At 36.9% G+C, this 24,193-nt stretch overlaps 2 protein-coding genes across 9 annotated transcripts in view; both read right to left on the bottom strand.

The window, feature by feature from the left end:
- Nucleotides 1-1,269: 1,269 nt before the first annotated feature.
- On the bottom strand, nt 1,270-7,195 carry LOC144975632 (uncharacterized). Of its 5 annotated transcripts, none has more exons than XM_078919804.1 (5): nt 7,151-7,195; nt 6,123-6,254; nt 3,233-3,313; nt 2,493-2,575; nt 1,270-1,558 (listed from the first exon to the last, which is right to left on the bottom strand). In XM_078919804.1, the coding sequence occupies exons 2-5, from the start codon at nt 6,190-6,192 to the stop codon at nt 1,343-1,345; spliced, it is 450 nt and encodes a 149-aa protein (XP_078775930.1). In that variant the 5' UTR covers nt 6,193-6,254; nt 7,151-7,195; the 3' UTR covers nt 1,270-1,342. The 5 variants fall into 5 exon arrangements, with proteins under 5 accessions (XP_078775930.1, XP_078775933.1, XP_078775934.1 ...); XM_078919807.1 differs by having other exon boundaries at nt 7,029-7,163; XM_078919808.1 differs by lacking the exon at nt 7,151-7,195 and adding an exon at nt 7,088-7,145.
- Nucleotides 7,196-14,107: 6,912 nt separating this feature from the next.
- The window catches only part of LOC144974526 (sugar phosphate exchanger 3-like), a 49,825-nt gene continuing 39,739 nt past the window's right edge, over nt 14,108-24,193 (bottom strand). For 3 of the 4 annotated variants that reach the window (XM_078917465.1, XM_078917463.1, XM_078917466.1), the window contains 3 exons: nt 23,573-23,667; nt 21,656-21,721; nt 14,108-16,466 (listed from right to left, as the gene is read on the bottom strand). In XM_078917465.1, the coding sequence (XP_078773591.1) occupies nt 16,329-16,466; nt 21,656-21,721; nt 23,573-23,667 (299 nt within the window). In that variant the 3' untranslated portion in view covers nt 14,108-16,328. The remainder of the gene's footprint in view (nt 16,467-21,655; nt 21,722-23,572; nt 23,668-24,193) is intronic. The other variant, XM_078917464.1, reaches the window with a different exon arrangement.

The raw sequence follows: 24,193 nt of genomic DNA, 5'->3' as shown, positions 1-24,193 counted from the left end.
TTGGTACTTGAAGAAGAAGAAGAAGAAGAAGAAGAAGAAGAAGAAGAAGAAGAAGAAGAAGAAAAGAAGAAGAAGAAGAAGAAGAAGAAGAAGAAGAAGAAGAAGAAGAAGAAGAGGAGGAGGAGGAGGAGGAGGAGGAGGAGGAGGAGGAGGAGGAGGAGGAGGAGGAGGCGGAGGAGAGGAGAGGAGGAGGAGGAGGAGGAGGAGGAGGAGGAGGAGGAGGAGGAGGAGGAGGAGGAGGAGAAGAAGAAGAAGAAGAAGAAGAAGAAGAAGAAGAAGAAGAAGAAGAAGAAGAAGAAGAAGAAGAAGAAGAAGATTGCTGTGTTTGGTCAGTGCTTTTCAACCATTTTGTAAAAGCTTTACATACTTTCAACTTTTACTTAAAAGCCTGTGCACCCGAATCGTCACTATATTGTATGGTGCGGCTATGGGGTCGTGTGGTATGACACTCGCTTTCGGGTCGGAAGGTCCTGGGCTCGAGACTCGCTCGGCGCATAGTTGAGTCCTTGGAAAAAGCTCTTTACTCACATTCTCTCGTCGTACTTATGTGTAAAATGAGGACCTGGCCGTTAACAGGTCTCTGTCCGAAAAATTGTGATATCGCCTAACAGGCGTCATGTCACGTCCTATATGTTAAATGTTGTTGTTGTTGTCCAAGGGCCCTTGTAAAGCGCTTTGAGCACATTTAGAGGATATTGCGCTATATAAATGTTATATAAAACCTCAATTATGGTGAAAAACACATCGTGAGATAGTACATAATATGATAAAATAACACCCACTCATCACCAGGGGCGTGGCTATATTGGTTGATTTGGTGCCTGGCACAGAATCCATTTTTTAAAAATGGATTACAACAGCTTTTTAGAAAAGACAAAACTGAGAAATAGTAAATACCGCCTCATACTTATATGAGTAAGTCTTTTCTGTATATTTTTTTTTCTTTCTTTTGTATTTACAAATATAGCATGTTTTAAGCCATTTTCTTCTTATTCTGGCGACACCTTATATTATAAGCATGCCACGCTACTGCACTCATCGTGTATTCATTACATATTACATGTGTTATTTTTTAAAAGTGACTATAATAATAATATTGTTTTATGTCGGTGTGTTCTCCATCACCAGCACACCCTGTCAAAGTTTTACACGCTCTTTGAATATTTTGTACGCCATGAGGTTCACAATACAGCCGGTTGTAAAGTATTGTGCTAAACAGCACAGTTAATCTTAGCACTTAATATTTATTTGTTATTAAAAACTACACACTACACATTCAGTTTTGGTTTTCCACTGGAATTTGACAGATTTATTTGTTATTAAAAACTACACACTACACACTTCATTTTTTATTTTCCACTGGGATTTGACAGAGGATCGTGGGGAGCCTAAGGTTCTGCATGACGTACTGTGCCGTGCTGCCAACGGTGTGTCGTTTGGAGATGGGCCTTGTCCCGCGGGCGCCGATGATCACCATGTCCATCTTGTTTTCGTCGCACGCTTTGATGATAGCCTCCCCTGGTTTGGAACTGACAACATTGAGTATTGTCCCTTTGAACTGAAAGTGAAAGTGAAAGTAGAATGAAAATTATGACGCATCATCTTTAAAACTGTCGTACTCTGGAAAGACACGTATTTAATTATTTGGCCAGAATACTCATCCTTCAAATATCGATCGATTTAAATGACCCTCATTGATTGATTGATTGATTCATTCATTGATTGGTGGGGCGATGAGTAAGGATGGATGGATTGATTGATTAGGTAATCGATAATTAGTCGATTGAGTGATTGATTATTTGATGGTGCGGTGGGTAAGGATCGGTGGATTGCTTTATTGATTGATTGATTGATGGATGGATTGATTGATGGATTGATTGATTGATGTATTGATTGATCGATTGATGGATTGATTGATTGATGGATTGATTGATTGGGTGAGTGATTGAGTGATTGATTATTTGATGGTGCGGTGGGTTATGATCGGTGGATTGCTTGATTGATTGATGGATGGATTGATTGATTGATTGGTGGATTGATTGATTGATTGATTGGTGGATTGATTGATTGATTGCTTGATTGACTGGTTGATTGATTGATGGATAGATTGATTGATGGATTGATTGATTGATTAATTGATGGATGGGTGGATGGATTAATTGATTGATTGATGGATGGATGGATTGATTGATTGATTGATTGATGGATGGATTGATTGATTGATAGATGGATTGATTGATTGATGGATGGATTGATTGATTGATGGATTGATTGATGGATGGATGGGTTGATTGATTGATTGATTGACTGACTGATTGATTGATTGATTGATAGAAAAAAGGATTGATTGATTGATGGATGGATTGATTGATTGATTGATTGATCGATTGTTTGATTGATTGATTGATTGATTGATTGATTGATTGATTGATTGGGTGGGTGATTGGTGGTGTAGTGGGTAAGGATGGATGGATCGATTGATATCCACTCACAGGCGAGTTTTCAAGCATTTCCTGCAGGTATTGGATCAGCTCCAGGGATGTGTAGACTCTATCCAATGGCCCAGACGACTTGACTGGAAATAAGGAAGGGGGGGGGGGGTGAGAGAAGGGTGGGAGGTGGGAGGGGAATGAATATCGTGGGCGATGATTGACCCGGTGGGGGGGGGGGGGGGGAGGGGGGTGTGAAGAAAACACATCTTAATTATAAGCTTTGTTATAATCATCATTATTATTACTATTGTCATTATCACTATCATCATTTTTTTTCTTGCCATGATTATAGAAAAGATATTAAACATATTTTGTAGAATAGAAAACGTATAAAACAGAACTTTTTAAAATAATTATTTGAAAACCTATCAAAACTGATATTGTTTAAAATTGAAATGGATTATCTATATATTGTTTAGAAAAGTGAAATGTATAAAACAGATTTTGTAGAAGAGAAAACGTATAAAACAGAACTGAATTGTAAACGGATCAAACATATATTGATTAAAATAGAAACGGATAAACCAGATATTATTTACAAAGGTAAACTGTATAAAACATATTTTGTAGGAAAGAAAACGTATAAAACAGAAATGTATTTGAAATTGTAAACGTTTCAAACATTTATTGATTAAAATAGAAATGGATAAGCCAGATATTGTTTACAAACGTAAAATGTATAAACCACACTTTGTAGAATAGAAAACGTATAAAACAGAAAACAATTTATTGATTGTTACAGAATTTTGTAAAGGAATCCGGCTCGCTGCAATGGAAAATGACGATTTCGTCTCTCTCTTTGAGAAACCATTCTTTATACCCTGTGGACAGGACGATGGTGGGTAAGGAAGGACGTAGAATATAACAATAATATTGAGTGAACGTCTAAAAACGCTAATAATATATCCGAGTGATTGCAACAACGAAAAGTCTATTTATAGTCAAATCATATGGAACTCGATATGATTTTCTTTTTTAATTTGACATTTATTTATTCATTTTATTGTTGTTGTTGTTGTTGTTGTTGTTGTTGTTGATTATGCTTATGATGACGATAATGATGATGATGATAATGATGATGATGAGGATGAAGATGCATTGAGAAGACCGAATTACAGAACTCGCCGGATTCAAACTCTCTCTCTCTCTCTCTCTCTCTCTCTCTCTCTCTCTCTCTCTCTCTATCTATCTATCTATCTATCTCTCTCTCTCTATCTATCTATCTCTCTCTATCTATCTATCTATCTCTATCTGGAGAGAGAGAGAGAGGGAGAGAGAGAGAGAGAGAGAGAGAGAGAGAGAGAGAGAGAGAGAGAGGGGGGGGGGAAACCGTGCAAGAATCCGAGGGTGCTGAAATCCGATTTCATGGGAGGTACATAAACCACGTCATTCGGTAACCAATTCCAGGTAGTTTTAGATAAAAAATTATTTGTTTTGTTTTTGTTGCTCTTCTTGTCTATGTTGGTGTGTGTGTGTGTGTGTGGGGGGGGGGTGTTCTGTTGTTTGTTTTTGTTGCGTTTTTTGTGGGGTTTTTTTATAGAGTCGGAGTTTTCATATTTGATTTAGATGAAAAATTGGTGAAAATGTGTTTATAGTGTTCAGAAAAGGATATTATGTTCAAATTTAAATGCATTATAGATATCACTTCTTACATTATAGATATCACTTCTTGAATTATAGATATCACTTCTTGCATTATTGATACCATTTCTTGCATCATAGATATCCCTTCTTGCATTATAGATATCACTTCTTGCATTATAGATATCACTTCTTGCATGATAGATATCACTTCTTGCATTATAGATATCCCTTCTTGCATTATAGATATCCCTTCTTGAATTATAGATATCACTTCTTGCATTATAGATATTACTTCTTGCATTATAGATATCACTTCTTGCATTATAGATATCCCCCTTCTTGCATTATAGATATCACTTCTTTCATTATAGATATCCCTTCTTGCATTATAGATATCCCTTCTTGAATTATAGATATCACTTCTTGCATTATAGATATATATCACTTCTTGCATTATAGTATAGATTTCACTTCTTGCATGATAGATATCACTTCTTGCAATCTAGATCTCACTTCTTGCATTATAGTTACCACTTCTTGCATTATATATACCACTCTTATAGAACTCACAGTGTTATTAAAATTTATTCACGAAACTTCAAAGAACCACGTGTTGCTTTATCTTCTTGAATTATGTAAAACCAGCGGCAAATTTGGTCATTTTGATGGAGAATTTTGCAATTTTTCACGCCAATGTTTTTCAAATTTTGCGGTAAAATGGAGTAAAAACAAAAAAAAAAAATAAAATAAAACTGCGGGGACAGGCAAAATATTGTCCATTACAACAATGTTCAATCAAGCCCATAATAGCCTTCAACAGTCATGACGTCACTTCCTTCGTAATGACGCATGGCAACTTATTAACTGGCTCTAAACTATCGGAACAATGGTGGACGCCTGATGAAATATTTCTCCCACGAGCATAAAAGTGTATCCAAAGGAGAAAAACATTGTAAATATGATCATGTTTTGACTTTTATACATTCTGACTACATGACATATGGAAAGTTCTAGCCAGCATGAAGAATAAAAAGTACTAGTGAATCCAATTGCGTTCTATTGTCACATCTGCAAATATTATTTTTGTTTTTGTTTATAAGGATTTTACGGCGCTTGCAACACATTAAGGTCATATCAGCGCCGATAAAAAGGAATAAAATGAGATAGACCAATTTTATAATTACAATTAAAGCACCCAAGAAAAGTAAGACAAAGAGAAACTGGGAACAAATAGGAATCAGATGTAGAATCCAAGAGCATACCACCAATGTATTTAGTTTGAGATCACCTAAAAGTCTCATCTGGACACCAGCACAGGATCCAACTAAGAGGAATACATTCAAATGTTTGCATTACATATTCAAAATAACACATATAACAATAATACATAACAGAGAGCTGATTTACAAGGAAAAAAAAATATCATCTCCCAAATTTCTAACTATAGATTTGACTATTTCCCTCCCGGCCAGGACAAAACCAAATAAGCTAATCCCAAGACAAAAACAGAAAGCAAGTTGGAAAACAGATACATGGGGATAGAAGATACAGTAAGTACCTGCCTGCCCACTATTGGAGGTTGGGAACTCCACCCAGAGACTTGCAAATAAGTTCATAAGACAGTAAAACATAGGAATTTGGTTCTTTGAGCTTTTTGAGATTTTGTTTTTTGAGCTTTTTTTTTATATAGCGCAATATCCACTAAATTAAAATGTGTTCAAAGCGCTTTACAAGGGGTCCCTGGTCAACAGCAACAGTTAACATGTAGGACGGGACATGACGCCTGTTAGGCGATATTACAATTTTTCGGACAAAGACAACGCTGTTAACGGCCAGGTACTCATTTTACACCTGAGTATGGTGAGAGAATGTAAGTAAAGAGCCTTTTCCAAGGACTCAACTATGCGCCGAGCGCGAGGCTCGAACCCAGTACCTTCCGATCCGAAAGCGAGTGTCATACCACTAGACCACATAGCCGGTTCCAGACATTTTTAGAGGGGTGGGCGGGATGGAGGGGGGTGGGGGGGGGGGAGTGTGGATACTTACATTCCAGTGAGTATAAGGATGTTGAACTGCCGTCCACGGCAATCAGGATTTTTCTCGGCGGTTGAGTCATGGCGATAATGGAAAGGGCAAAGGTGAACTGAGTACAACTCTAACTCTATCTCTTTCTGTATCCTGAGTACGAAAAATGAAATGAATTTCCACGTCTATAACTGGGCAACGTCATTAACTCTCTCCTTACCAGCCTTTTTCAGGATTTTCCCCAAAATTTCACACCCAACTTACACAAAATAACATTTTTATCACTCAGACAATATAACAGTAAAATTCTTGCGATACATAATTACTTACGCGAAACATGCTCTACAATACACGGTTCATTTTCTTTAAATTTTATGATGTACAAGATAAATTTGAATAAGAAAAATGTTGGTTGTATCGTAACGAATGTGACGATTTTACTATGGTTGGTAAGGAAAGGGTTAAATCTCTAAATTAATATTTCAACAATTTGGGAACAATTGAAGCGCACACTTCAAAATCGATGGGCGATTCACGTTGGGAGGCCTTCCGCACACTCCTTGAGCTGCTAATGATTCCTTTTATTATCCCTAAAAGAAAGAAAAAAACCCGACTACCTTGACCTAACCCAATACTAATAAGAAAACACACACACACGCATACAAAAACCCAAGAACATTTAATACAACCTATAACTTATCTTAATAGAAGAAAAAAAAAAACACATAGGTCTGCTCAGCACAAGGTTGCCTTTTAATTTTAATCCTTCAACGTCTGACCGGAAATCAGAAGGTCTGAGGTTCGATCCCCAGTCGAGGTCGACTGATTTTTGGGGGGATGGGGTTTTTTTTCTTGTATTTTTCTTTCTTGCTTTGTCTGGCACTTTTCATACACACTTGTTCAGTTCTTTATCTAAAGTGAAGCTACCTCGAGGAACGTGCGGAAGGCCTCCCTCAACTGTATCCTCCCGAGTGATCACCCCTCACACAAGGCTACTGATTTCATGCGACAAAAGTTGTGGGACGTTATATCATTTGTTTTCTGTTTACCTTTACAAGTGAGTTACCGGAAGTCCCCCCAACCCAACATAAAAATGGAAAACATAATGGCAGATTGAGTTGTGAAAAACAACTCATAAATTAATGACGTCATTGATTCCTATCTCAAATAGTTTGTTTGCTTGTTTTTAAGGGTTTTGCGGCGCTTGCAACACATTTGGTTCACAGCAGCTCCAGTAAAAAGGAAGAAAATGGGATATTGAAAGTTCTAAAATTACAATTAAAGTACCCAAGGAAGAGAGAGAGAGAGAGAGAGAGAGAGAGAGAGAGAGAGAGAGAGAGAGAGAGAGAGAGAGAGAGAGAGAGAGAGAGAGAGAGAGAAAGGGGAATGGTTCAAATTGGGAACAGATCATGTAGATTCCAAGAGCACACTATTACTTGTCTGTTTCGCCCTACATGTTAAATGTTGCTGTTGACCAGGGACCCCTTGTAAAGCGCTTTGAGTACGTTTACTGGATAATGCGGTCAGAGAACCCCACCCATTATGGGAGGTCAGAGAACCCCGCCCACTATGGGAGGTCATAGAACCCCACCCACTATGGGAGGTCAGAGAACCCCACCCACTATGGGAGGTCAGGGACCCCCACCCAGGAAGACATTTTTTGTTTTGTTTTGTTTTTAAGGGTTTTACGGCGCTTGCAACACATTTAGGTCATATCAGCGCCAGTCATCATCATATCTTGTCGCGCCAGTGAGTCAGCCAGTCCCGGGCAGTCTGGTTGCATTCCCTCAGGTCAACATTGGTGCAGTGGGGTCCCAGCGAGCATTCAGACAGGATGTGGTCCATGGTCTGTCTGGGGTGACCCCATGGGCATTCAGTGCCCGGTGAGATTTTCCATTTAAAGAGGTTGGTGGCGGTGTTTCCCACCTTTGCTCTAGCTCTGTTCAACGCCACCCATTCTTTTCTCTTGAGGTCTGTGCCTGCTGGGAGCTTTTCTGTTGGGGGCTGGAGGGCATCGTTTGCTGTCTTGTCCCATTCTACCCATTTGTCCAGGCGGAAGAATGCTGAGTGGTCTGGGTGAAGGCTCTCTACTGTGAGGAAGCTTTTCCTTGATTTGAGCCTGCTTTTGGGGCAATTGTGGTCATGAAGAGGGTGTCTGCAGGAGTTTCCCTCCGGATGTGTGGTGGGGCTATTCCTGCTGCACGGTAGACCAGTGGTAATGGTGTTGCTCTCAGCTGGCCCGTTATGATCCGGCAGGCGTTGTTGAGCTCGGGGTCTAGCTTGGAGGCATGGCATGATCGGGCCCATACAGCTGAGCAGTACTCCGCAGTTGAGTTGCTGAGGGCCAATGCTGTGGTCCTTAGGGTTTTAGGGTCAGTTCCCCAGTTCATATTTGCCAGCTTTCCAAGGAGGGCATTACGCGTGGACACTTTTGCCTTGGTCTTCCTCACGTGTTCTCTGAAGCGCCAGTAAAAAGGAAGAAAATGGGATAGTAAAAAGTTTTAGAATTACAATTAAAGCCCCCAAGAAAAGGTAAGACAAAGGGGAATTGGTTCAAATAGGGAACAGATGTAGATTCCAAGAGCACACCACCAAAGTACTTAGTTTGAGATCACCTAAAAGTCTCATCCAGACACAGGTCTCCACTAAGAGGAATACTTTTTTTTTTTTTTTTTTGTTGCTTTAGGTCTCTTCCAACGCAATTGAGGTTATATGAGAGACCGCTGAAACAAAAAAAAACAAGCAATCTAACAAAAATAGTACAAATCTGGCCCCCCTAGAAAATGCGACCGATGCGGCCGCATAATTTGCCACTTACCGCAATGCGGCCGCATAATTCACCTTTTACCGCATAATTATGCAAAATATGTTTTTTAGCGTGAATTTATGACCATTGTGTGAAGAAAATGAAACCGAAAAAGCCCGACGATGTTCCCAAATACGTGACAGTGACTTCCCTTTAACATTAACTCTCTCCTTACCAGCTATTTTTAGAATTTCCCCCGAAATTTCACACCCACCCAGCACAAAATAGACTTTTCTTGCTCAAACAAGAATGTGACATGCGAGCTCTACAACACAGTGATTAGCATTTATAGCTGTAACCAAAGCATTTCTTTAAATTTTGTGATGTTCAAGAGAAATTATTTGAGGAAATTGTCGGTGGCATCGTAACGACCGTGACGATTTTCATATGGGTGGTAAGGAGAGGGTTAAAGGGAGGCTGTTCCAATACGATTCAATAGTCTGATGTCACGCCGCCCGGCAACGGCGGCCATCCTGGTTCTAAACAAAGAAAATCATCCCTTTTTATTTTTCATGCTGGCTAGAACTTTTCATATGCCTTGTGATCAGAATGTGTAAAAGTCAAAACATGATCAAATTTATGTGTCTTTTTTTCCTCTGGATCCCTTTATGCTCGCCGGAGAAATATTTCATACGGGCGTCCGCCATTGTTCCGATAGTTTAGAGCCAGTGTTACTAAGTTACCAACGTATTCCAAGTGTACGATTTGATTTGTCATCTTGAGATCTAACCAAAACCAAGCGCCAAGCGATCACTGCCTTTCTCTCGCTAACCGGCTAACGTGCGAGTTACGATCTGGATTCAAGTTTGATTCCTTTTAATAAAAGTTTTATCAATAATCAATACAAGACAACTCGACCAGAATGGATGCCTTCGTACATCGCAATGGAGCAGCGCCGAGTGGCAAAGCAAAATCAGCAACAAAGACATCAGTTACCGACCATCACAAACAGTTTAAAAATGCAACATTTGTTAGTGCTGGTAAACTGTTTTGTAAGTCTTGCAACTTAGAGTGCTGGACCATATGAGAAAGTCTACAATTGACAATCACCTCAGCTCAGACTGTACCCGAGGAGGAGATCAAGAGGTACACCCGGCAGCTTGGGTGAATTTGCGTTGTTGTTCTTTAATTTTGAATTGGTTAAATGTAAATAAAGCAATGGAAAAATTTAGACAGCGATTTATTAATTTTTTCTTGTTTTGCATAATTTGTAATTTCCCTTGCATAATTTGCCTTTTTCCCCCGCATAAATTGCAATTTCCCCCGCATAATTTGGGATATTTTTTTGCATATTTCCGGGGGGCCAGACAAATGTAAATCAAAATCATAACCTAAAGATATCATAAGCTAAATTATAAATAACCAAGAACAAACAGGCAGAAGATTTACAGAAAAAAAAATATCCCCTGTCAAAAATACAATCACAAACCAAAGAAGCAGGATGGCTAGTAAAGAGAAGAAGAAACGACATCACTATCGGATCGTACACCCATGCGAACATCATAGGTATATGATTCAAGGGTGATGCTCCCATCCAACCACCCGCACTAAGAGGAATAAACTCAAATGTTTACAAATAAAATATATATAATACATAATTCAGTACATAAGAGAGAGATGATTTACAAGGGAAAAAAATATCATCTCCCAAAACTTGACTGTTTCCCTCCCAGGCAGTGTATCCGGCCAGAGCCAGGACAAAACCAAGTAATTTCATTCCAAGATAAAGACAGAAAGCATGTTGGAAAACAGATATAAGGGGATAGAAGACACAGTATGTACCCCCCTGCCCACCATGGGAGGTCAGGATCCCCACCCAGCCGCAGAAAGAAAGAAAGATACCCCTAAGATCAAACCAATAAAAAATATTGAACACATTTTTATTTGGTATATTATATTGTAATAAGGATAGATAATAAAAATAATAATAATTTATTCACCAATCTCCTCAAATAGATGATAATGTCAATACATTCAGTAATTATTCAAATAAATAATTTGTTACACAACAAAAACAACAATGATAATACCGGCAATGAATCATCAACACCCAACATCAATCACAATAACAATCATGACAAATTTATGTTTTTTTGTTTTTTATGTTTTTAAGGGTTTTACGGCGCTTGCAACACATTAAGGTCATATCAGCGCCAGTAAAAAGGAAGAAAATGGGATAGTAAAAAGTTCTAGAATTACAATTAAAGCACAAAAGAAAAGGTGAGACAAAGGGGAATTGGTTCAAATAGGGAACAGATGTAGAATCCAAGAGCACACCGTCAAAGTACTTGGTTTGAGATCACCTAAAAGTCTCATACAGACACAAGCACAGGTCCCAACTAAGAGAAATACACTCAAATGTTTACCAATCATATAATATAATATGTAAACTAAACATAATACAATGCAAAACAGAGAGATGATTTACAAGGAAAAAAATATCATCTCCCAAAACTATAACTATACATTCGACTGTTTCCCTCCCAGCCAAGGAACTCCGGCCAGGGTCAGGACAAAACTAAGTAATCTCATTCCAAGACAACGACAGGAAACAATTGGAAAACAGGTACGGGGGGATAGAAGACACAGCATGTACCTATAAGTCTCATCCGGACACAAGTACAAAATCCAACATAGAGGAATACACTCAAATGCTTACGGTATAATTTCAGAATAACAAATATAGTAATACATAACAGAGAGATGATTTACAAGGAAAAAAATATCATCTCCCAAAACAATAACTATGCATTCGACTGTTTCCCTCCAAGCCAGGGCTCCGACGAGGGCCAGGACAAAACCAAGTAATCTCATTCCAAGACAAAGACAGAAAGCATGTTGTAAAACAGATATAAGGGGATAGAAGACACAGCATGTACCCGCCCGCTGCCCACTATGGGAGGTCAGGAACCCCACCCAGGACAAATTTATAAAAACAATAACCGACAACATTTTCAATACGAAAGTTACTACATACAAGCAGTGAACTGTAAAAGGTATTTGTGACTGGCGCCCCTTCAAGAAAATGAATAACTAACAAACCAAACACTCAACACCGTGATTTTCAGGCTAAGACTAAAACCCCTTTTTATGGGGAAAAAAAAAAGCTCATAAAATTACCAAATTTTGGCTCCATTTTCAGAACTTCACGGATTTCACTTCCAAGTGATTAAAACTTATTGAAAATTAAATTTGATGCCAAACTATATACTTTTAAGTATTTTGAAAAGTTATTTAATCCTGGTGACGGTAAATTGTTGATTTAAACATTTTTGAAAGTTAACTATAGTGACTACAAATTTTATCTCATAAAAAATACGATTTTTTAAAATTTTCGAGTTGGCAGCTCTGTCCTAGAGGAAACCAAACATGTCTACAATTTCATGAAAACGTATGGATGTTGTTGGTTTTTGCTGTGATCTGCTCATCAAAATGTTGTGAGCTGAAGATGGAACCAAAAATGTCTATAGGTAGAACAAAGTTGACGTCACTCAGGTCTTTGTTATTGTTTTTGGGTTTTCTTTTTTTTTTTTTGCCATCCATGTTTATGAGTAATTCTCACTTAACTGTATTAACCAGCCTATAACGTTCAAGTTTACACATACTTTTGTATGTTGGTTCGTTATTTATCCGGATGGCAATGTTCTGAGTTTCTTCGCCAAGCACACAGCATCTATACATTGATGCTATGAGTTAAAGTAAAACACTAACAACATCCGTCAGCCGGATATAATGTACCAACACACAAAACCTTGTGCAAACTTAAACGTTTATAGTCAGATTGATATAAGCATTGACGTGGCCGTCTAAATACAATAACAAAGCGTTGAGTGGCGTCATTTTCGTTCCCTCTATACAAACAGTTAGGACAGTTCCAAAAGACTGGTAAACGGGTCGTGATATAATGATTATATATTGTATAAAATGTATACGAATTTTTCAAAACTATCACACAGCAGCTACAGACATCTGGGATGGTGTGTCAGTGAATTGGGATCATAATAGTAATAATAATAATAATAATAATAATAATAATAATAATAATAATAATAATAATAATAATAATAATAATAATAATAATAATAATAATAACAATAATAATAAAAATAATAATAAAAATAATAATAACAATAATAATAATAATAATAATAAATAATAATAATAATAATAATAATAATAATAATAATAATAATAATAATAATAATAATAATAATAATAATACATGGCATTTATATCGCGCATTTTCATCACTGTTCGATGCCCAATGCACGTTACACATAATATACAAAATATACATATTATATAAAACGTATACCACAATGACATCAGTAGCAGCAGTGTGTGTCATATCGTATCAATATCATGAAAATGTAACGGTAAAAAGGTAGTGCTTTTGCAAAGATTTAAAATTATCATTAAATTTTCCTTCTGGGCAGGCCATTCCACACAAGGGGTCCAGTGTGGGTAGCAAAAGGAATGGACGCGCCATCAAATTTATTCGGTTGAAAAAATCATAGGCAGGAGAAGAAAGTGAGAATTTGGCCAAATCCCACCAAAAAAAAAACCCCAACAAACTAGTCTATATCATTTAACTCACTCAACCTTAACACCGACTATATCCGTAGTTTACCCAAATTGCTTTTATCCCATGCCTGTCATCTGCATTTTTTGCGGATGCAAATATCAGGGCGATCCACTAATTTCCCAAAATTGGCAAATCGTGGCAAGTTTTGGGAAAATTGGCAAATTGCGTGGCAAATTTTGGGAAAAAAAAAGTGCGAAACTTGAGAAATGTTGCAACTTTGCCTGGGCCCAAACCAAGGGAAGCTACTCTTTACGGAAAATGATCCTTTAAAATCTTTGTAACAACGCTATTCACAGTCATTTCATTTCTCAAGTCAAATAAATCGAGTCACTTACACTTCCAACTTCAGTCATGGATCGTTTCGTCAAAAAATCTTCAAATAAGGACCCAAAATGCGCAAATTTTGGGGGGGTTTATGGCAAATTTTGGCAAATTTTAGGTCCAAATTTGGCAAAAAATGCAGATGACAGCCATGCCTTTTACATTACACTTTACACTTAAACTTTTCTGAAACAAATTATAGGCGTATGTAGTATCAAAGCCAATGTTTTTTAGTTTTTGCATGTTAACGGTAGTTGAATAAAACTATTTATGTACATGCTCATTTTTAATAGATTTTTCCAATTTTGAAAATTAGCAAAAAAAACTAGGATTGAGTGAGTTAAATTGATAGAAATGGCAGGTCTGTCCTGCTTGATATATGAAAAAAAAAAAAAACACATTGTGTAAATTTTGGTCTGAAAACATGTCATTGGAATCTCGATCAAGCTTGTCAAAAACTCTTAAGATCTGCGATTTCAACATGAAGTCCCAGGTTCTAGAGTTTTTGACCAGAAGAGGGTTATTTTAATAGATCGATATTTGAAGGATGAGGGTTTTTTTGGCCAAAAGTTTTAAAAATTAAAATGCATTTTTAAACACAAGTAAGCCAAAATCAAATAGGCTGGCTAGTTCTCCATGCCCGTAGAATTTAATTAAATACTATTAGATAACCCCCCCCCCCCCCCCAAAAAAAAATGTTTTAGAAGTAAAATAAAATAAAATACAGGTGATAATAATATACTCAAACTGATTTCAGTTTGATGGGAATGATTTAAAAATCTCCCACTCTCTCTCTCTCTCTCTCTCTCTAACGCACACACACACAAACACATAATAATTTAGTAAAGAATGGAACCACGCAGACCCTGATCAATGTTAAAAATTAAAGCTACATGAAAACAACACAGACAAACAGCATGAGTACACACCCACCCATTCCAAGGCAACTCCAGCAATCGCCAGGCGTCCATGACAAACACACAAACACACACTGAAAGACACATAATAATATACATAATCGCAAACTCACAGCTTAAATCCATTCTGCATCATCATCATCATCATCATAATCACCCATAACGAAAAAAAAAAACCCACCCATAACCACTAGGCACATCAAATGGGACAGTCCCGATTTAATCAGGACAGTTGGCAACTCTGAATTGTGTTTTGTTGATGAAAGGGAAACCCGAAACATCCACAAGATCGCCTATCTTCGTGTATTAAAAAGAAGCTTTCATCAATTTTATCATTGTTATAAATTCCAGTTTGTAATTTGGAAAAAAACAGCTAAAATGATTTCAGAGACATTTTATCTCCACGACCAAAGGATTTCAATAATCTTTGTGATATCAGTTGATTAACAATAACTTGAGCAACAACATCTTGTTTTGTTTCTTTATTTTGAAGGGTTTTACGGCGCTATTTAAGTCATATCAGCACCAGTAAAAAGGAAGAAAATAGGATAGTAATAAAATTATAGAATTACAATTAAAGCATCCAAGAAAAAGTAAGATGAGGAATTGGTTCAAATAGGGATCAGATGTAGATTCCAAGAGCGCACTATCAATTTACTTAGTTTGAGATCGACTTAAAGCCTCATCCAGACAGCAACACAGGATCCCAATAAGAGGAATACACTCAAATGTTTACAACAAAAAACTTTAGTATTAGTACATAACAGAGAGATGATTACAATGAAAAAAATATCACCTCCCATAACTAACACTATAAATTTGAATGTTTCACTCTAATGTTTTGTTTTTAAGGGTTTTATGGCGCTTGAAACACATCTAGGTTATATCAGCGCCAGTAAAAAGGAAGAAAATGGGATAGTAAAAAGTTCTAGAATTACAATTAAAGCACCCAAGAAAAAGTAAGACAAAGGGGAACTGAGAACAAATAGGGATCAGATGTAGATTCCAAGAGCATACCGCCAATGTACTTAATTTGAGATCACCTACAAGTCTCATCCGGACACAAGCATAAAATCCAACAAAGAGGAACACACTCAAATTCAAATGCTTACATTATACATTCAAAATAAAAATAATAATACATAACAGAGAGATGATTTACAAGGAAAAAAATATCATCTCCCAAAACAATAACTATGCATTTGACTGTTTCCCTCCCAGCTAGGATTCCGGCCAGGGCCAGGACAAAACCAAGTAATCTCATTCCAAGACAAAGACAGAAAGCATGTTGGAAAACATATATAAGGGGATAGAAGACACAGTATGTACCTCCCTGCCCGCTATGGAGGTCAGGATCCCCACCCAGGTTTCACTCTAAGCTAAGTACCCAGGGCAAGGGGACAGGACAAAACCAGGTAATCCATTCCAAAGACAGAAAGCAACTCCAAAGAAAGATATCGGGGGGGATAAAAGACATAGCAAGTGATCTACTGGCCACCATTGGAGTTCAAAATATCCCACCAAGACAACATCTTGAGGTAGTGTGTCGTGGTATAACACACATGATGTGTCATGAGTAGTCGTGTAGGCTCCTCGTTCTACCTGTAATATTGATCGTTGATGGACGCTGCACCCCTGGAGCGACAACATCGACATCCCATCAAGCGGGCAAAAAAAGCAAATGACCGAAGTTCTTTCATAAACAACGGCCAAAGGCATATGGCAGTCAAGAACATCTAGTGGAAAAATAAACACACACAATAGAATTAAACTTAAAGTCATACAATAATAGTTATTTAAAAATTAAAAATTAAAATTGGAGATTTATATAGCGCAATATCCATTGAAATGTGCACAAAGCGCTTTACAAGGGGTCCCTGGTCAACAGCAACATTTAACATGTAGGACGGGACATGACGCCTGTTAGGCGATATTACAATTTTTCGGACAAAGACAACGCTGTTTACGGCCAGGTACTCATTTTTCACCTGAGTACGGTGAGAGAATGTGAGTAGAGAGCCTTTTCCAAAGACTCAACTATGCGCCAAGCGCGAGGCTCGAACCCAGGACCTTCTGATCCGAAAGCGAGTGTCATACCACTAGACCACATAGCTGCATATTTCTAGGGTTGCCAATTCAGGAGGCACAAATGTTACTGAACGTTTACACGAACACGTAGACCGACCCTTTTCTGAACTTTGAACTCCAGTCAAAAGACATTGTATACTTATTCTTTTTTTTTTCTTTCAGTTTAGCAGGTAATTGGATAATATACTAAGGGTCTATAACACTGAATTCCGTAAATAATAATAATAATAATAATAATAATAATGAAATTTATTTATATTGCACCCACTCCTCTATACAATAAAGCTCTAGGCGCATAACAATAACTTCAATCCATTCAAATTTCTCTCTCTCTCTCTCTCTCTCTCTCTCTCTCTCTCTCTCTCATTAACTATATCTATCTATCTATCTCACTCCCAGTCTTTCTCTCTCTCTCTCTCTAACTATATCTATCTATCTATCTCACTCCCGGTCTCTCTCTCTCTCTCTCTCTCTCTCTCTCTCACACTAACTATATCTATCTATCTATCTCACTCCCAGTCTCTCTCTCTCTCTCTCTCTAACTATATCTATCTATCTATCTCACTCCCAGTCTCTCTCTCTCTCTCTCTCTAACTATATCTATCTATCTATCTCACTCCCAGTCTCTCTCTCTCTCTCTCTCTCTCTCTCTCTCTCTCTCTATCTCACTCCCACTCTCTCACTAACTATATCTATCTATCTACTCACTCCCACTCTCTCACTAACTATATCTATCTATCTATCTCACTCTCTCTCTCTCTCTCTCTCTCTCTCTCTCTCTCTCTCTCTCTCTCTCTCTCTCTCTCTCTCTCACACACAAACAAATACAGTAGAATTACTTTAAACCGAAATTTTGGGGACCTTCTAAACCATTTCGTTTTAAAGACATTTTGGTTTAAAGCAAGTTCCCGTTTTGCGATGTTTTTCAAGGGCGGTACTATTGAATTGCTCATTTAATCATATCATGGGTTGTTTCCTCTTAAAGTTGTTGAATAAATGCCGTCCCGGTAAACATTTATTTATTTATTTTTGGTGTGTTTTAAAAATATTTTTGGGGGTTTTGTTTTTCCAATCAAAATTGTGGAAAGAGTTGAGTTCGGGATGCCGTGTTTTTTACATATCTCTGTCTTGCTCAACTTTTTTTCATCGACTCCACAGTATTTTAAACTGATAATGAATGACGCGCAGCGACTCAGCGGTGAAGTGAAATGGAAATGAAAAGGCGTGTCAATGCTGTCTACTTACTTCACACCCCTCTTTTGTTGAAATGCCATTAGGTTCAAAGGCCTAATTACATACCCCCCCCCCCCCATCCTTCACCCCCTCACACACACACACACACACACACACACACACACACACACACACACACACACACACACATTTAATTTAAACAAAGTGGAAATGAAATGGCATGTCAATGGTACGTTGTCTACACCCACCCCCCTTATTGTCGTATTGAAAATCCAGTCAGTTCCAAAGCATCAACACACGAGCGAGAACATCTCGTCTGCGTGATTCTACACCCCCCCCCCCCCCCCCCCCCCCTCTTTCCTCCCTTTTCACCTGCCAGTCACCCGTTGTCTTCCTTTTCCAGTCTGTGCGATTGTGGTGTTGGTCAAGCTCAAGTGCAGTGATTGCCTACCCCTCACCCTACCCCTCACCTTCATCAACTTACGGTCTTTGTTTAATATTGCCAGACATTATAACGTGTGGCCACCTTTCCGAATTTTTGAAGAAAAATAGACAGAAAAAGGGAAGGTGCTCTCAAGTTGTTTCGGTTTAAAGAAAGTCCTGCTTAGAAGTATTTCGGTTCATCGTAAGAATTAGTACAAAGATAAAGAAGAAACTAGTACAATTTATTAAATTCTTGCGGTTTAAGGTATTTTTCGGTTTAGCTTCTTTCGGTTTAAAGTAATTTTACTGTATATGGAAAATTGGCCACCTTGTATTGCTTTTATTTCTATTTTATTTATAAGACAGTTTTATATAATGGTGATATTTCTTTATTTATATCGTATTATATTTAATCTTTTGCAACACACACGTATAGTTATACATACCAGTGACATTTATTCATATATTTATTTTTTTGTTTTGTTTTTTATAACACACACAAACACACACACACACACATTTAGTTATATATAACATAGATATTTATTCATTTATATATCAGTGCTTCCTCCAAGAAATTGTCAAAAAGGAGGATTTTTTAGAAGCCCGCTGAAGGCGGGCAATGCGACCGCTGAAGGGAGGTCCGGGGACATGCTCCCCTGAAAATTTAAAAAATTGACATGCAATTAGAGCCATTTGGAGCCACTTTGGCATCAAAATTATGATTTTTGTTAAGCACTCCAATAATAAAAATTTTTCTTGAAAATTTCCCCGGATATTTCTCTTGGTTTTTGACAAGTGCTGATTTTTCACGGATCATTAAAAATGTGGAAATCCGCATAAAAGCGGAAAAGAGGAAGCACTGATATATATATATATATATATATATATATATATATATATATATATAATATATATATATATATATATATATATATATTATATATATATATTTATTTTTTCATAAACACACCCATTACCTTTACTACATAACAGTGATACCCAAAGCAATAAAATATGTTATCAAGTCATTTCTACTGGTTTATATTCATGGAGAAGAGGGACGCTGTATATCTATCTCAAATATGAATAAGCTATGATTAAAAATATTTTTTTTAATTTAAAAGGATCCTCCATCTATTGTTCCACAATAAAATCTTAGATCAAATAATAATTCTTGGTAAAGCCGAAAAATATCAAACAATATTGGTGAAAATAATAAGTTTGAACATTTTTGCTGACTGAAGGAGAGAATTTTGAGCCCGAAACATTCTGTGTTTGGTATTTTGTTATTTTTTAAGAAGCTGTTAAATTCATTTTTGTTTATCACTTTTTTGTTTATCACTGTGCGACTATGTGGTCTAGTGGTATGACACTCTCTTTCGGATCGGACGGTCCTGGGTTCGAGCCTCGCTCGGCGCATAGTTGAGTCTTTGGAGAAGGCTCTTTACTCACATTCTCTCACTGCACTCAGGCGTAAAATGAGTACCTGGCCGTTAACAGCGTTGTCTCTGTCTGAAAAAATTACAACATCGCCTAACAGGCGTAATGTCCCGTCCTAAATGTTAAATGTTGCTGTTGGCCAGGGACCCCTTGTAAAGCGCTGTGAGCACATTTAGTGGATATTGCGCTATATAAAAGCTCAATTTATGTGGTGAGATAATTCTGAAATATATTTACAGTCCACAGCCTCTAGCAGCTTGCTATCATTATCCTACGAGAAGGGTTGCCAAGTCAGGAGGTAAAAAATTATTGAACTTTGACACAAACACATTGTCTTTGTTCGTTTTTACGGGTTTTACAGCACTCGCAACACATTTAGGTCATATCAGTGCCAGTACAAAGGAAGAAAATGGGATAGTAAAAAGTTCTGGAATTAAAATTAAAGCACCCAAGAGAGAGTAAGACAAAGGGGAACTGGGAACAAATAGGGATCAGATGTAGAATCCAAGAGCATACCATCAATGTACTTAGTTTGAGATCACCTATAAGTCTCAACCGGACACAAGCACAAAATCCAAAAAAGTGGAAAACACTGAAATGCTTAAATTATACATTCAAAATAATTAATATAATAATACATAACAGAGAGATGATTTACACAGATTAAAAATATCATTCCCAAAACTAAAACTATGCATTTGACTGTTTCCCTCCCAGCCAGGAATCCGGCCAGGGCCAGGACAAAACCAAGTAATCTCATTCCAAGACAAAGACAGAAAGCAACTTGGAAAACATATAGGGAGATAGAAGACACAGCAAATACCTCCCTGTCTGCTATGGGAGGTCATGAACCCCACCCAGCACAAACACATTGACTGACCCATTTCTGAGTGCTGAACTACAGTAAAATTACAGATGTTATGTTTGCAGAAAGCAATAATCATGGAAGGCAATCTTCTGTATAACTAGAACTTTATTAAACGAAAATAAACATCGCATTTTACTTGTAGGCTAGCCCCTGATCACAAGACCAGGTAGGGAAATGCATTAGATCAGTTGTGAACAAGACATTCAGTGACTGGAAAGACTCGGCGACAGGCCAGTGGCCTAATCAAGCGACGTCGATACCACCTATTCTATTCTATTAATTTAAGCATCAACTGATTGCTAAACTCTAAGAACAAGTAACTAGCCAGTAGAAAGGTAAACCGCCAGAATTACATAAACATGCCAGATTGACCAACGGCACCAGATTGGCCAATTGGTGCCAAATCAGAGATGCCAACCTAGCCTTTTGAAAACCCATATTTTCAAGACCAAAAACCTGTATTTTAGGACAGAAACCTGTATTCACTGCGCCGTGCAGAGATCGATATCAGCGCGAACAATAGCAAGGCAAATTATCTCAAGAAATGACAGAAAGACACAAAGAAAATAAGTTCTGCATGAAAACACTTTTCGTGTTGTGATCGTAATTTCGTGGATTTTTCACTTCAACCAAATCCCGTATTTTTCATGATAAAACCGTATGCCCGTATTTCTGAAGAAAAACCGTACAGAATACGGGAAACCCGTAATGGTTGGCATCTCTGCCAAATCCAATATACTACAACATACTTACCTTTTTCCCATTTAGCAGATGATTGGAAAATATACTGAGGATTTATGACATACTAAATTCCATAAATAAATGGAAAATTGAAAACCTTGCTAGGAGGTAATCAAGATTAACTTTGCAACTTGTCAACCCCTTCAATAGCCAGACAAATCTACTTACACAAATCATGAACATGTAAAAGACGGAAGCCCATCCAAGACCTAGTTGTAGGTAGGGAACAGCAATCTGGGGACACAGAGAGAGAGAGAGAGAGAGAGAACAAGTGATTTCCTCTATTCACAACTCAATCCTTCATCTCGATGATGTCAGAATAGTTAGAAAAAAAAATCTTGACCTACCAAGGTCGAGCTCATTCCTTTTGCATCTAACGATGTCCCAGGTATGAGAGTTTTTCCTGTCCCAGGTATGAGAGTTTTTCTTGTCCCAGGTATGAGAGTTTTTCCTGTCCCAGGTATGAGAGTTTTTCCTGTCCCAGGTATGAGAGTTTTTCCCACCATGATAGCTATTCATACCATTCAAATCAATCGATATTTAACTATTTTGAGTTCACATGCATGGAAAATCGAACAAATTTGTTCGATTTTCAATGAGGGTGAACTCGAGAAAGTTAAAGGACGAATTTTCTAGCCAAATGTTCTAATGCTTGTCTTTCCTTTTAACTTGTTACAGGCCAAATGTTCTAATGCTTGTCTTTCCTTTTAACTGGTTACAGGCCAAATGTTCTAATGCTTGTCTTTCCTTTTAACTGGTTACAGGCCAAATGTTCTAATGCTTGTCTTTCCTTTTAACTGGTTACAGGCCAAATGTTCTAATGCTTGTCTTTCCTTTTAACTTGTTACAGGCCAAATGTTCTAATGCTTGTCTTTCCTTTTAACTGGTTACAGGCCAAATGTTCTAATGCTTGTCTTTCCTTTTAAGTGGTTACAGGCCAAATGTTCTAATGCTTGTCTTTCCTTTTAACTGGTTACAGGCCAAATGTTCTAATGCTTGTCATTCCTTTTAACTGGTTACAGGCCAAATGTTCTAATGCTTATCTTTCCTTTTAACTTGTTACAGGCCAAATGTTCTAATGCTTGTCTTTCCTTTTAACTGGTTACAGGCCAAATGTTCTAATGCTTGTCTTTCCTTTTAACTGGTTACAGGCCAAATGTTCTAATGCTTGTCTTTCCTTTTAACTGGTTACAGGCCAAATGTTCTAATGCTTGTCTTTCCTTTTAACTGGTTACAGGCCAAATGCTCTAATGCTTGTCTTTCCTTTTAACTGGTTACAGGCTATTCAAGGCATTCAACTATAACTAATAATTAATAAGAACTCCCTGATAGAAAGATTATCGGATTTATAAAAATTACAAATAAATAAATAAAATGACATATAAAACAATATAACTTATCATTTCAATTTGGTTTCGAAATTCTAAATACGTGGCAGCTTTAAAAAAAATAATTAATTAATTAAAAAATCAACTGTATTATTATTATTAACTCAACGACAACGACGACAACCACAACAACATATAATAATAATAATAATAATAATAATAATAATAATAATAATATAATAATAATAATAATAATAATAATATAATAATAATAATAATAATAATAAATAATAATAATAATAATAATAATAATAATAATAATAATAATAATAATAATAATAATAATAATAATAATAATATAATAATAATAATAATAATAATAATATAATAATAATAAATAATAATAATAACATAATAATAATACAATAATAATAATATAAAATAATAATAATTAATAAAATAATTAATAATAATAATAATAATAATAATAATAATAATAATATAATAATAATAATAATAATAATAATATAATAATAATAATAATAATAATAATAATAATAATAATAATAATATAATAATTTAAAAAATAATACCTATATTATTTTTTTTTTATTTATTACATTAAACAAATCACACAAGTGCTTGCCAGACTAAAGACACTTGCTATCAATCATAAATTAATAATTAAAAACAAAAACAAAAGGTTAATACCTATTTAATCTAATTATTTATAATGTAAAATTACAACAGCTCTAACCTGACCAAGGGCAGCCCCGAAACTTCCTGACCCATCAATGACTCCGGTGACTGTAGAGAGAGCCCTATCGTCACCAGATAATGCTTTCTGGCACCCTGGACAGATAAATATCATCAGATAAAATAAACACACAGACACAACACAGGTGGTGAATTCGGGCAATTGTTGACTTGCCCATAACCTTGAGACACATACACAAACACACACAAACACGCAGGTGGTGAATTCGGGCAATTGTTGACTTGCCCATAACCTTGAAATACACACACAAACACACACACACACACACACACACAAACACACACAAACACACAGGTGGTGAATTCAGGCAATTGTTGACTTGCCCATAACCTTGAAATACATGCACAAACACAAGCACACACAAACACACAGGTGGTGAATTCGGGCAATTGTTGACTTGCCCATAACCTTGAAATACATACACAAACACACACACAAACACACACACACAAACACAAGCACACACACATACAGGTGGTGAATATTTCTTCATCCCGTAGGGGAAATTTGTCTCTAGAGTCTATTCCAAGGGAAGACTGGAAAAACCCAGGCATCAGCCGCCGTGCAGCGCTACAAATTGAGCTAGGGCGAGATGACTTG

Source organism: Berghia stephanieae, chromosome 6 (genome assembly GCF_034508935.2).
Source record: "Berghia stephanieae isolate SIO BIC M18660-M18661 chromosome 6, UCSD_Bste_1.3, whole genome shotgun sequence".
NCBI lineage: Eukaryota > Metazoa > Mollusca > Gastropoda > Nudibranchia > Aeolidiidae > Berghia > Berghia stephanieae.
The sequence above is the reverse complement of the archived record's forward strand: the minus strand, read 5'-3'. Positions and strand labels throughout refer to the sequence as shown.

Excerpts from the sequence above, each read along its gene's own strand:
- LOC144975632 (XM_078919804.1), bottom strand. The coding sequence starts at position 6,192 with ATGACTCAACCGCCGAGAAAAATCCTGATTGCCGTGGACGGCAGTTCA. Across the intron at positions 2,576-3,232 it reads GGATTCCTTTACAAAATTCT|TCAAGTCGTCTGGGCCATTG; the intron begins GTAACAATCAAT and ends CCTTATTTCCAG. Across the intron at positions 1,559-2,492 it reads AAATGCTTGAAAACTCGCCT|TTCAAAGGGACAATACTCAA; the intron begins GTGAGTGGATAT and ends TTTCACTTTCAG.